Here is a 13,965-nt window from a genome sequence, read left to right on the forward strand (position 1 = left end):
CAATGTAGTAATAAATTACAATGGTTTTCTTTTTTTATTTTTCTGACTTTATAAAATAGTATTTGTTTCCTCTGAGAGAAATTGTGGTGATGTAAGAAAACAAAGACATTTTGTTTAAAAAAAAAAGGGGGGGGGATTTATCACAAATAAAAAACTCTTGGGTTTTTCACAAAAGGCTACATTAAAGCCAAAATTTTTGTATACACAGAAACAACTAGACTAAACAAACACAAAATTAGAACTTTACCTGTAAGAGGAAGTTTGGGCTTCACTGTATATAACTGTGCAGGGCTTTGGTGAGGGTTCATTCCATATCTTAGAGGAATCTGAGATATTCCTTTACTATATTCCTTCCTGAAATAATCTGATATTGCTTGATCATACTGAGCAGTATGAGTAAAGGCCTACAAAAATAATACAACAGACATTTATATGGTAAGATAGCCTTTTTATTTTTCAAAAAACTTTTTAAAGTGTTTTCATACCTTTAATGCCAACTGCCTTCTAGTCTCCATAGTAGTATCTTTAGTATCAGAATTGAGCATTTCAGTCGAAACCATTTCATAATCCCCTGGTTCACATACAACTGTCACTCGAGCATGATTTTTTGCAGCAGCTCTAAGTAAGGTTACTCCACCTTCAATGAGGTATCAAATGTCAATTTTATTTACCCAAAAAATCATTTTTTAAAAATAAATAAAATCTCAAGTCATTTAAATGAAATATTTTAACTTCATCCCTTGGGAAAAGACTAGCTGCTATTTAAAAACAAAAAAAAAACCTATTCACTAAAACCTAAAGTATTAGAACATCTTTAAAATTTTTCCAAAAACAGACTAAGATGTGTAGGAAATTTTATTCAGTAATAATGAATGCCATTACATAGTCTCAAAAATTCTCCTCATCTTACCAATATCAATTTGTTCAACAGCTTCCTCTACGGTTACATCTGGAGAAGCCACAGTCTTCACAAAGGGATATAGATTACAAACAACAACTCTGAAGGTAGAAGAAAATTAGAATTCACCAAAAATGGACATTATCAATTTTCTTATAACCTAAAAAAATTATAATCTTTAAAAAATGAAAACATTCAACATTAAAAAATAGACTAAATAGACTAAAATCAGCATCAAAATCAGGCCTCAGTCCCCTCAACTGTAAAAATATTTCATCTTTGAGTTCAAGAGTTCAAACATACCAAATTGGACAAGGGGCTAACATTCTAATAGCAACAGCAAGAAAAGATATATTTACGAAAATATGCCCACACATTGTTTTAATTGGTCCTCTTAATTACATTAAAGTGTAAGATCCTGAGAACAATTGTGCTTCCTGTTTTCCAGTTTCAACTCCATGTATAAGTTAACTTCATCCTGTCATCATTAGTCATTGCATCAGAAAGGAATACTGTTTGCATGTTCTGTCATACCATTATTTGTAATATCAGTTCACTTTTGGATAATTTTTTTCTTTTCAATTTAAGTTAATCTTTATCCTTTCATAACAAATTGGACTTCATTTCCCCGCTCTTGTGGGCCTCTCTTTGAAAGCAAATAGTGTATATTTCTAGAACCTCATTTCAACCCCTAATCACCTATTTTATCCCTCCTCTTAATACCATCCTCCTTCTTAACTGGGAAATGTTTAAAATGAGCTTAGAAATAGAAACATCTAAATTACCCTACTGTAACCAAAAGTTTTGTATATTTATTAAAAAAAAAAAAAATGTTTATCAGGATTTTATTTCATAGGGACAAATAAGCCACAAAAATACATCTGAATTAGATTTTTTTTTCTCCCTGAAAGGGAGTTGATGACAACTCATACTAATTTGTGAATTTGTGTTATATTTGACTTAAAAACACTTTGTATACTGAAGACCTCTTTGGCAGGTTGTTAATTCTAAGTTATGACTTTAAATTATTTAGAGAAGCTTGTTTGGATGGTCTGGTTAAGATAGCCAAGAGAAACTTTAAATGGAGGTAACTTTTTCTCCAATAAAGATCTTTTAAAACTTTTTATTTATATATGTGTAAATATACATGTATGTGTGTGTGTGTGTATCTATGTGTCTACAATACTACTTGGGAAAATAAAAACCTGTAAACAACAGATATGGCTGAATAAGATGTGATATATAAATATCATGATGCCATGTGAAATACCAAGTAGAATTAACAGAAATAAAGGAACATTTCTACTGGAAGAACAGTAGGGGCAGCTAGTTGATGTAGTGGATAGAACACCAGCCCTGAAGTCAGAGGGACCCAAAGTTCCAATCTAACCTCAGACAAGAAACACTTCCCAGCTGTATGACTCTGGGCAAGTCACTTAACCCCAATTCCCTGGGAGGAGAGGGGGGAGAAGAGAATTATATGTACAATCACTTCACCACAAATGAAATTAAACCCAGAGAGGAAATGAAACCGAGGCCAAAGAATTGTCAATCCTTCTATGCTGTTAAAGTTCAAGAACATAATATTCCTTTAATCAAAAAATACTGTTATTCATGGAATAGAAAGATATTTATTTGAAGAATGTTTTGTCAAAATGAGTCATCAATAAATTGTTTTAAAATTAAATGTAGTTCACATAATAACATAATAATCAAAATTTTCTCAGCAATTTTAGGTTCTATGATTTCTTATATCTAGATTACCCAGACAGTATGTACATACACATAAACATATGCTTAAGTGATCATTAAACAAAGAAACAGAAGCAACTGCAAGTGAGTTCTAAAATTTTATGAGATAAGAAGCCTATTCTTATTTATCATTATTCTAGCTGATCTTCTGAATAATCACTTAATAAGCTACCTTATAAGACTGAAATCAAGTCTGGTCATGTCAGCTTGATCTTCTGGAGAGTTACGAGCCAAGATTCCTGAGAAATTTTAAAAAATAAAATTAACAAAACATTACTTATTTCAATCTTACCTTATTTTTTAAAAATCAGCATCATAGTAATCACTTTTCAGGAGTCCTCAACAAATCATTTTTCTCTCTCCCTCTATTCCTCATATTTAGTAACAACCAAAGCAAAGGGAAATATTTTAAGTAATCTTATTGGCTCAATTCACAAATAAAACCTGATAGGCATATACAGCAAATGGAGTCACAGAAAAGCCTTAAACACAACAGGGTACAGAGAGGAAGTAAACCTTAAAGGTACCACTGGTTTATTACATCAATTGGTCTTCAGGAGTGAAATGGGGAAGGGATATACAAAATAGCATCATAAAAAGTAAGATAAGTAAGTTCTAGTAGCTTCCAGGGTCCTTTGGAGACAAGATATTGGCTCCATGTACACTCCAAAGGCTTACCACAAGAAGAGTTGATAAGAGACTTAAGCTTATAAGTAAAGGAGTATATTCCAAGAGTGTGCAAAATATGGGACACAAAATGAAAGAAAATAATCCAATTAAGCAGAAAATGGATGAAATGTGAAATAAGACAAGAAAAGAAAACAAGGAACCATTCTATTAAGAGCATTAAATGGCAAGCTGTATTTTAGGGATATCAATTTTGCACTTATGTGACAGGGGAGAGACTGACAGGAAACTAATTAGGAGGTTATTGAAGTGATGAGAGCTTCAACTAGGATAGTACCAATATGAGTGGAGTGAAGAAAAGAGAAGCAAGAGATTCTGAAGAACTGAAAAAACTTTCCAATTGATAACAGATAAGAGAAAGTAAAAATTGAGGATGACTCCATTCTTTCTATTCACTAATGCTTTTAAGTACACTATTCAAGAATTTCCTAGGAAATTATTCTTATACATTTCTAGTTATAAGCATACCAAACAAGTACTTACCAGCATGTACTGCAGGATGCAATGTTTTCACACGTCCTCCTAACATTTCTGGGAATCCTGTCAGTTCAGAAACATCTCTAGAAAGAAGTTAAAAAAAAAAAAAAAAAAAAAAAAGACAAGGGTTTCTATTTAAAACAAATCATACAAGTGATGGGTTCACAAACATTTAAAGTTTCATCTGGGGCAATTATATAAATGAACACTCATTTTTAAAATGGATCTTTATTAATATTTATTGTTTTTATATCACTTAGACTTCCCCACATAACCTTTTTTTTTTGCTCTTGTACAGCTACTTGTTATAGCAAAAAACTTTTTAAGAAAAGGAAAAGAAAAATTTCAGCAAAAGTTATTAATACATTGAAAAAAGCCTGGTGTTATAGCTACTGTTCCATATCCATGGATCTTTTCCCCCACCGTTGCAGAAGCAGCAGACCGAGCTATATCTTCTTCCCATATAGCTTCTTTGGAGCCAATGTTGTTCTTTACAATTCCACAATGTATACTTTTAACTGTTTTATGGTTGTTTCCATTTACACTGTTGTAGTCCTTTTGTTTAATTTTTTTTCCTGGCATGCTTACTTTACTTTATACTAAGTCTCTCCATGTTTCTCTGTATTCATCATGTTCATCCTTTTTTATAGCATAGCAATTCAATTATATTCATTTACCACAAAAATCAAAGGGTATGCACTTTGTTCCTAGTTCTTTGCCACTATCCAAAGTGTTTTTATTTAATATTTTGATATGTAGGAAACATTTTTTCCATCTTTGGTTACCTTTGCCAGTTTGTTAGATGTGAGGTGAGACCTACTTATTATTGATGATTTGGAGCATTCTTTCATATGGTTTTAATAGTTTGCATTCTTCTTTGCTGTTCTTTTTATCTTGGGTAACAAATCCTTTTCAGAAACATTTGATATAAATATCTTTTCCCAATCAAGCACTAGATGCATTTTTCCCATGTAGATTTTTAATTTCATAATAAAAATTATCTGATCTTCTATAATTGATTCTATTTCCTCCTAGAATTAGGAATTCATATCCTACCCATAGCTGCATAGATATAAGATCTGCTGATCTTCTCATTTTTAATGCTATATCTTTTAATATTCAGACCATCCATTTTGATTTCATTGTGGAATAGTAGTTAAGATTAGTTTAAACCTAATTCCTACCAGAACATTTTCTAGAATTTTTTTAAACCTGTTGTATTTTACACTCTTCCAAGATCTGAAGGTACTATTAAATTTATAAAGTGTAATACATAAGGTTTGGATTCTCATTGAATCATGTTTATTTTCAAACTGAAATTATTTTCCTTTTATTAAAAAAAATTTGTTCTTGATCTTATTTTTACATTTATATTTCCTTATACAGGATTATTCCAAAAGTTATCCTACAGTTGGGCTGGGCAAAGTCTCCTGTCTCACTTTCCCCTCCAGAGCCATCTGGGTCCAGTGGCCAGATTTAGATCAGGATGACTAGAGATAGCCCTGGAGGCAATGGGAGATCTTGACCTTTTTAATCTAAGGTCTTCAACACATCTCAGTTTGATTGAATCTGCATATATTTACTGATTAAGGCTAGGTAGTAACTGAGGCAAAGAATCTCTTTTACCAAATACCAAAAAAAAAAAAAAAAAAAATTAAGTCTAGGAAGGGAAGCTCTTCAGGGTTTCTGGCCAAAGCAGAAATGATTGCTATTTATATTCAATTTGAGTGAATGAAGGTCCAAACAATTACGAAATGGGGCTTGACCTAGGACCTATCGGTGCCCACTGAGAATCAGTGGCTTTGATTTAAGGCATAGTCCCTAGCTAATACAAAGAAAAGAGTGGCCCAAGTTTTCCTATCTTCCTTGGGACCAACATTGCTCTTTATAATTTATTAGCAATTTGATTATATTGTTCTTTCCATTAACATGGCTGATAGTCATTATGAATATTTCAAGTTTTTGCTTATTTTATTTGCATTTTGAAAATCTCCCCATTATTTTCTACATTTTTCATTTTCACCATTTTTTTTAATAGTAGGATATATTTCTATGGCAGGATAATACTCTTATAGTAATATACCATAATATTCACCCGTTCCCCAATCAATGGGTATCCCCAAAACTTTGCTACCACACCAAGCACCTCTAAAATGTTTAGTATATGTAGGTTTTCTCTTTTTTCCCAAAAATTTTAACTTTTATGAATTATGTATCTAGCAATAGGATCCCTAGATCAAGGGGTCTAGATGCTGTACTCATTTTCTTAATATTATTCCAAATTTTTTCCTTAATAGGTAATCAAAGGCTTCTGAATTTCTATATAGACTACAATAGGTTTATTAGTTCCACTTAACAGCTCATTCTTAAGAACTATTTCCAAACAGAAGAAAATGAAGACATACATCTAAAACAATGAAACAGCAAGGAGAATTAGGGCTGCATGCCATGCCATCACCTAGGCATGAATTCAAAAGCCAGACTCCATTCCCAGACCAAACCCCCAAAACAATAGAAAGTTCTTTTCAACAATACTACAATTGTGAACTATTGTGATCAAATTGAACAATTTCAAGTTTAAGTTCTAAGTAAGCATATTGTTTTATAAAACACAATACATTAACAATTCTTATTGTTTATATTTCTGCATGTTTAACTTAGATCTGAGACACAGGAATATAAATTCACTTTTTTTAAAGGAAAGTATCTTATTTTAATTTTTTTCTATACTTTTAAATCCTGAAGAAAACATGGATTTCAAAAGCAGAAATAAAGAAAAGAATCTCTGACATGGGAGACAGGAAGTACAAAGGCAAGGCAAGAGAAGATGCAGCATCAGGTGTGAGCAACAGGGGGAAAAAAAAAGGATAATTTGGAGCAGAAGGGGAATTGGCAAGAGGAGAAATACATAAGAGTACAAAGCAAGAGGTTATAAAGGGCTTTAAATAGAGTTTACATTTGATCCTCAAGATAATGTAAGATAAGACTAAGAGAATTAGATAACTTGGTGAGACCTGTACTTTAGGCCCTTGGGCCACCATTTGGACCGTAGATAAGAAAGTAGAGATCAATTAGGTTAATGCCATAATTCAAGAGAGGTGAAATGTGGGCCTGAAGCACATAGTGGTAAATACATGAGTAAAGGGATATCAAAAACACAGAGACCTCAAGTATATGTGTATATATTTCTCCCCCCCCCCACTTGGGTATTGGGTTATGTAACTTTTCCATTACAACTTAAACTCTCTTTGAGGGAAGAATGTGTTTTGACTTTTGTCATTTTTTTTTCCTCTAGGAACTCAGTTCTTGGTCCACTTCTGCCATTTAAGTATATGATGAATTGAGATGTCACCTCTCTTATTATTAGCCACCTAGTCCATAAAAAGAGTATGGGCTGGCAAGAATATTTTACCAACAGCTTTAGGTTTCTAGGTGGCTTGAGGGCTTATCAAGATGAAGTCACTAAAGTTCTACCTGCCAACTATAGAGAATGAATGTAAATCAACACATGCTATGTTCACTTCTCTTTTTTAATCTCTCCCATGGTTTTTCCCTTTTGCTGATTTTTTTCCCTCTCCCAACATGATTCATATAGCAATGTGTTGTTAAGGGCCATGCCTAAGTGCACTGTAAGGGGCAGGTCAATTCTCCCAGAGTCTCCACAGCTGTGAACATCCGAAGAAGTTGCAAAGCAGCCTTTACTGAGATAGGTGTTGCTTGTGGGCTGAGAAAATAAACTGGAGGCAGAGGGAAGTGGAGAAAGGTGGCACAACACAACAACCTCTCAGTGAGGTCAGAGAACAGCAACTGCCTCAGTCTCCTTGAATCACCATCACCCTCTCACAAGAGAAGAAAAGGTCTACCAGAAGAAGTAAAGCAAAGTCACATATTGTGTTCCCAACAATGTGTATTAAAAATAAATATTTTCTTTAAAAAGTTCTACCTGCCTCAATCCATTCCCTAGGAGTTAATCTGCTTCCATGAGCCCCTAAATTTCCCAAAGCAAAATTTGCAAAACATGCTATGTTCCAGGGAGAAAACAATTAAGACAAAGTCTCTGTTCCCTATCTTTTAATACTTAAACAGGAAAAGTGCTAGGTATCTTACCTAACAGTGAGACCAGCATCTCGAAGAGCTTTTGCTGTTCCTCCAGAAGCCACCAACGTCAAACCAAAAGAAGTCAAATTTTTGGCAAAGTCCAACAGTCCTGTCTTGTCAGAGACGCTAAGCAAGGCTGGTAAAAACAAAAGCAGTTTTTTGTTTTTTACTATTTTTTAATATTCCTCTTTCTCCTTTCCTCCCCACCATTTGACTTTTTATTAGGATCATAAATCATTCTGTCTATAAAGTATCTATTATTTAGGGTCGAGCAGAGGAAGGGTAAATCTCAACCCAGGAAACTTTATCTCAAGTTCAAGAGGAAAGGCCTAGATGTGTTGCCAAGTTTCGACTGCCAAGTCAAAGAGCATTTATTGTGCGCCTATTATATGCACGGAACACACGGAACAAAAATGGTCTGAAAGGGGAAAGGTACGCACACAACTAGGTGCAAACTGCAGGTCTGGGAGGGTGGGGACGAAGCAGACCTGAAGCTTGGGGCGGAGTTGGGCCCCTCTTCTAGTTAGAGCGGGGATTAGTCCTTGGCCCCCCTAGCAGCGCGGGGGTCCCGTTTGGGAACGCCCTTCCCCCACCTCAGGCCTAAGCTCCGGCCAGACTCCCAGGCACCCCGCCCCTTCCCAGTGCTCACTCCGCCAGGCCAGGTTCCGGGTGGAGATGAAGCGAAGAATCGGGACCCCGCTGAGGGCCTGAAGGGAGGTTCTTACCTAGCTGGCGGGCGGCCATCTCGGCGGCTGCAGAAGTAGGGCCCATCGGGCAGTAAGCGCGAGACCTTTTTCTCTTGGTCCCGGACTAGCGGGGCGCGCGGCAGCAGCAGCAGGAGCAGGATGTGCGTGCGCTCCCTAATGGGCCCCCACTGGAGTGAGTGGCGCGTGCGCGCTCCCACGTGGGCAATCAATCTAACCCGGCGCTTGCCGCCAGGCAGCTTCGGAAGTGTCGAGAAGGGCGGGATTAGGGCAGGATTGGTGGAGGCGCGGAGGTGGGGCGGGGCTAGCGGGACGGAGATGTGTCCGTGACACGTGGTCGGGTACGCGCTTCTCCCGGACGCGCACGCGTGCTGCTGGGGAGAAAGTGAACCCGCCCTCCAGGTTCTCCCGCCAGCAACTCTCAAGTTCACTTCCTTTCAAAGACTGTTTACTGTTCCTCTGGGCAAACCCCTCTAGAACCCCTCTGTGTGTTTCCTGTAATAGTTATCAAGTGCGAGTGAATAAAAATTCTCATTTTACAAATCAGAAAACTGAGGCTGTCACACAGCTAGTGAATGAATCAGGATTTAAACTGAGGAATTCGTAACTCCAGGAATATATGGAGATATTCACTCCATAAATATCTATTAAGTGCCCCCCTCCACGTCAGGTGCCGTGCTAAAGAGCGCTGCGCGCCCAATAAGAGGCCAGGCACCCCGCCCCTTTCCAGGGCCCACTCCGCCAGGCCCGGACCGCTGAGGGCCTGAAGGAGGTTATTACCTTCAAGGAGCTTACAAAAATACTTGGGAAAAACGCACCAGGTTAAGTGACGTCTTCAATTACCCAGTGGGTGTTTCTGAGGCTGGATTTGAAGGAGGTTCCCCTTCCAGAGTTCCGGGCAAGTCAGTTTCCTCATTTGCAAAATGAGCAACTGTATCCGAGGTGGGAAGTACATGCAACGCTCTGAGCCTCGGAGGCTGGCCCTTTATTCAATACGGTGCTTCTGCCACATTGAATTGAATATGAATTTTAATTTCCAGTCAGTTATTTGGATAATGCTAAATTAAATCAATAACCACTTAGTACGTATCCCTATGTGGTAAAGCACTAGGGATACAAAGGAAGGTAAACTATGTCCCTGCTTCAGGCAGATCACCATCTAATGGAGGAGACCGCATGCAAACATGTATGTACCAAGAAGATATGCTTGTTACTGTAGCAGGCCCAGCAGCCACAATCTGGCAAATCCACGTCAGCAAATGATATAAACCAGGTTGAGGGGAAGCAACAAGTCACAAACCCATTGATGAGTTAGGTATGAAAAAGTGGGTGGATTGAAATAACTTAGAATAACCTCCATAAAGGCAAATGCTGTTGTGATGTCTGTTTCCCTGAATTATTATGCCCTCTTTTCCTTACTCCTTACTATCTCTTGCCCCTACTCACTTGGTGTTCTGCCCCCCATCCCCTTGTCTTTGTTTCCCTGATAGCTGGAGCCCTATATAAGTCTCTGGAATTAATTGCTTGCTGATGGATGCTTTGAGACAAGAGTCCCATTCGGCCAGCTAGTTTTGGCTAGTCCAAATTTTCCACTATTAAAATATTAAAACCTTAATCTCTGTCTTGCCTCAGTTTCTCCGGCATTGCACCGTGGAGTGCGTATCGTTTGCTAGGACCATGACATCAGGGAGGTAATGCTATGACCTGCAGGTGAATTGGATTAAATCGAGGGAAGGCTCTGGGTCCAGTGCCAGATACAATCAGAATCTGGAAATTGTTCCTGCATGCAATGTGAGAGCAAGGAGATGGCATCCCTGGCCATTGCCAGCATCTTACTTGACTTTTGTCTTGCCACTGATCTTTGACAACTAGAAGAAAGAGTGAAACGGAGGACTTTGTGCAACTCTCACTTAAATCCAATTCACAAGCAAGTCAAGAAATACCTGGTGATTCTAACAACAGAGAAGATATGTAGATATGATATAAAAAGAAGTTAAACTCTATAGGAAAATACTAACATTAAAAAAAAATCTTGTGTAGATTGTAGAATTTTCACAGAGATTTGAAGGAGGCCTAGGAAGCCAAGAGGCAGAAAATTCTAGACTTTGGGTTATCCCAATTAGGAAAACACTATATTATTTTAGGACTAGCAAAGAGGCGTTTACTATAAAGGGAAGTAAAGAGTAAAGAGACTGGAAATTTGAGAATAAATCAGGTTATAAAGAACTTTAAAGCTAAATAGAGGGTTCTATTTTCAATCCTGGGGTGATAAAAAGTCATGGGGGAAGGGGAAAGGTGCCATGATCAAGCTTATAATTTAGGGATGTCCCTTTGTTCACCAATTAAACTCAGATGCTGGAAGACGGGTCAGGAAACTATTGTGATGTGGCATTCAGAATGAAGAAGAAAAAAGATAAAAGGATTCCAGGAATCACGAGGGAGAATCAATTTGGGGAGAATGAAACAAAAGAGAGAATTCATAAAACCTTTCTATTATAAAGGTACAGATCATAGGAGAATTTTAGTAGAGCCATCATTTTGCCTGAAACAGCCCATTACATACTTTTTAAATTTAGCTAAGACCGCCACAAATTTAACCCAAGTGATTAACTAGCTATGATGAAAGAATTTCTGGATCAGCTTTATGTTTTCATGCTGTGTTCGGTCTAGTTGCAAATTTCAGAACAGATCCCCTGGCATTTACTGATCAATTGTTTCACCTAAGGTAGAACTTCTCAATCTGCATTTTTATATGTAAATCTTTTCCTTCCCTTTGCCCACTGTTAACAGTATAATTATATCCTTCCTGCTAATGTAGAAAACATAAGAGTTTTGGAAATTCTACTCATGGCTCACTGATTATTTAGATATTATAAGCCTATACTGAGCATATAATAAACTATAATTAAAATGTCTTTTGTGTTAATAAGTATGCTGGCAGCATGGTCTTTAGTCCTTAAGGACCTAAACCAAAACCAATCTGATTCTCATTGACTATAGTTAAGATCCAAGTCAAGCCCCTTTTGATCAATTTTTTGGGTCCCCATTCACTCAGATTTAATGTAAATAGCAAGCATTTCTGCTTTGGCCAGAAACCCTGAGGGACTTCCCCTCCCAGATTTATTTATTTGTTTGTTTGTTTGATTGATTGATTATTTATTTATTTTGGATTAGGTAAAAGAGATTTTTTTGCCTCAATTGTTACCTAGCCTTAAATCACTAAATGGATGCAACCTTAGTCTAAGATCTTCAGAAGATCTTAGCTTAAAAAGGCCACAATCTCCCTTTCCATCCAGATCTCTATATGGCCACTGGACCCAGATGGCTGTAAAGGGAAAAGTGAGGCAGGTGACCTTGCTCAGCCTCCCTCACTTTAATTCACTTCATTTGTATATCATATCTTCTCCCAGATATTTTGGTCCTCTTAGAGAATTAAAGATAAGCAAAAACAATGTTGGCAGCAATATTTACCAACAAATCCCTGAATATTTTCATATTGTTGAGGTTCAGAAGGAGACCCTAAAAGGTTGGGGGTCACAGACCAGTGTCATGAGGTGTCTCAAAAGAATTTGCAGGCTTAAACCCATCTCCAAATCAAGGGGCAAAGTTTATTATAATTATAATGCCAATTGAAGCAGGTTAAATTCCAAAAGAATTTTTAGCAAAAAACCAGGAGAAAGAAGATAAATTTATAGGTCAAAATTAGAGAGACCAGAACTTCATGTTACTTATTTGTTAATTTTATGGCTTATGGACAGGTTTGAGGGGTGGTCAATTCATTATTGTCTCAGGAACTTGGTTATCACCGAGCAGCAGATTATCTGACAGTCAGCAATGTTTGAAAGACTGTCCTAAGGCTAGAAGACTTTAAAATCATTGATGGACAGATTGGTAAAATAATATCACTGTAAGGTCAGGAGATTTTAGGATTATTGCTATATTTTCCCTAAAATCTAGGGAAAGAAATCTATAACCATATTATTATATTTCTAAGGCCAGAAAATTTTAGAATCATTGACAGATTGTTAGAACAATAGCACTTTAACCTCAGGATTACTACTAGAAGCTGTACTCTATCAATATCATGAGTTGGATAAAAACACAAAATATAAAAGTTAAATTATAATCAACCTAAAAGATTACGTAATTCTACCTTCTCATTTTTTCAGATAAAGTAAATAAGACCCAAAGAACTTAAGTAACTTGGTCAAAAATCACACCAGTGGTAAGTAGGCAAGTGTAGAGTTAAGACTAGAAGACACTTCTCTTGAATCTCTATGTAGTGGGATTTTTCTGGCACTAATTGTGAAAAGGGATAAAGTTTAAGTTTAAATTCTTAATTGTATACTTCAAATCAAATTGCTTGAATTGTGGCAACTTAAAAAAAAAAAAATCATTATTTTTTGTCATTATTTGGCAACTCCCTTCACCAGACACAGTTGCTAAAATTTGTGAATATAAACTTGAATGAAGTGCTAATGACTTTGGTACTTCAACAAATAGAAATAATAATTGGATTTAGCACCTAATTAGAGGTTTTACCAGAAACTTACATTTGCTTTAATTTCTTGAATGATCCCTGTTCTATAACTTTTTACACATTTGTAACCTGGCCATGGCAGCATGGGGAATGGCTTAGAGGATGTTATCAAGGATGTAACTATCTCTAAGCTTTTCACAGGTTTTTTAGCTTATTTTTTGGATGTTCTTTAATTTGTGAGAAAGACTTCTATTACTTTGCATTGTGTTTCCCATCATGCACTTTTCAGATCACCCTATTTTTCAGCTTTCTTATATATACGTGTATATGTGTAATCTTTTTCCATTAGATTATGTGCTCCATGAACACAAGAACTCTCTTTTGCTATTTGTATTCCTCCCCTCTCCCCACAGTTCTTAATAGAGCATCTGATAGTAGTAAGCACTTAATAAATGTTTATTAAATATTGATATACTTAACATAAGGAACAGAAACTTCTACACACAAAAGAAGCCACCTAATAACACCAAATTCCTATTCTCATTACAAATAGGACTCATGTGGCCATTTCCCTTCCACTTCCAAGGACAATTAGCTTTGTAACATTAATATCATTGGCTTATTTCTAAACACAAGCTTTTAAACAGCCTTCCAGCTTTTATGAAATTTAGTTTAAAGCCAGAATGTGAAGAACTTTTGGTTCCAATTTCTGTAGTTGGAATTTCTTTTTTTTTTTTTAATTACATATATTTTCCATAGAAATAAAGTATTTGTGTATATGTGTGTGTATATATATATATATATATATATATATATACATATATATATATATATAATATCTATAAATATGCATGTGCATATACACATTT

At 36.1% G+C, this 13,965-nt stretch overlaps 1 protein-coding gene across 1 annotated transcript in view; it reads right to left on the reverse strand.

The window, feature by feature from the left end:
* Positions 1-8,822, reverse strand: part of ATIC (5-aminoimidazole-4-carboxamide ribonucleotide formyltransferase/IMP cyclohydrolase) — a 30,243-nt gene extending 21,421 nt beyond the window's left edge. Inside the window, exons 1-7 of the mRNA XM_074298762.1 lie at positions 8,638-8,822; positions 7,922-8,048; positions 3,821-3,897; positions 2,823-2,889; positions 911-999; positions 486-637; positions 248-404 (exon numbers count right to left, since the gene is read on the reverse strand). Of these exons, the coding sequence (XP_074154863.1) occupies positions 248-404; positions 486-637; positions 911-999; positions 2,823-2,889; positions 3,821-3,897; positions 7,922-8,048; positions 8,638-8,683 (715 nt within the window). The 5' untranslated portion in view covers positions 8,684-8,822. The remainder of the gene's footprint in view (positions 1-247; positions 405-485; positions 638-910; positions 1,000-2,822; positions 2,890-3,820; positions 3,898-7,921; positions 8,049-8,637) is intronic.
* Positions 8,823-13,965: the final 5,143 nt, after the last annotated feature.

This window comes from Sminthopsis crassicaudata, chromosome 3 (assembly GCF_048593235.1).
Source record: "Sminthopsis crassicaudata isolate SCR6 chromosome 3, ASM4859323v1, whole genome shotgun sequence".
Classification (NCBI taxonomy): domain Eukaryota; kingdom Metazoa; phylum Chordata; class Mammalia; order Dasyuromorphia; family Dasyuridae; genus Sminthopsis; species Sminthopsis crassicaudata.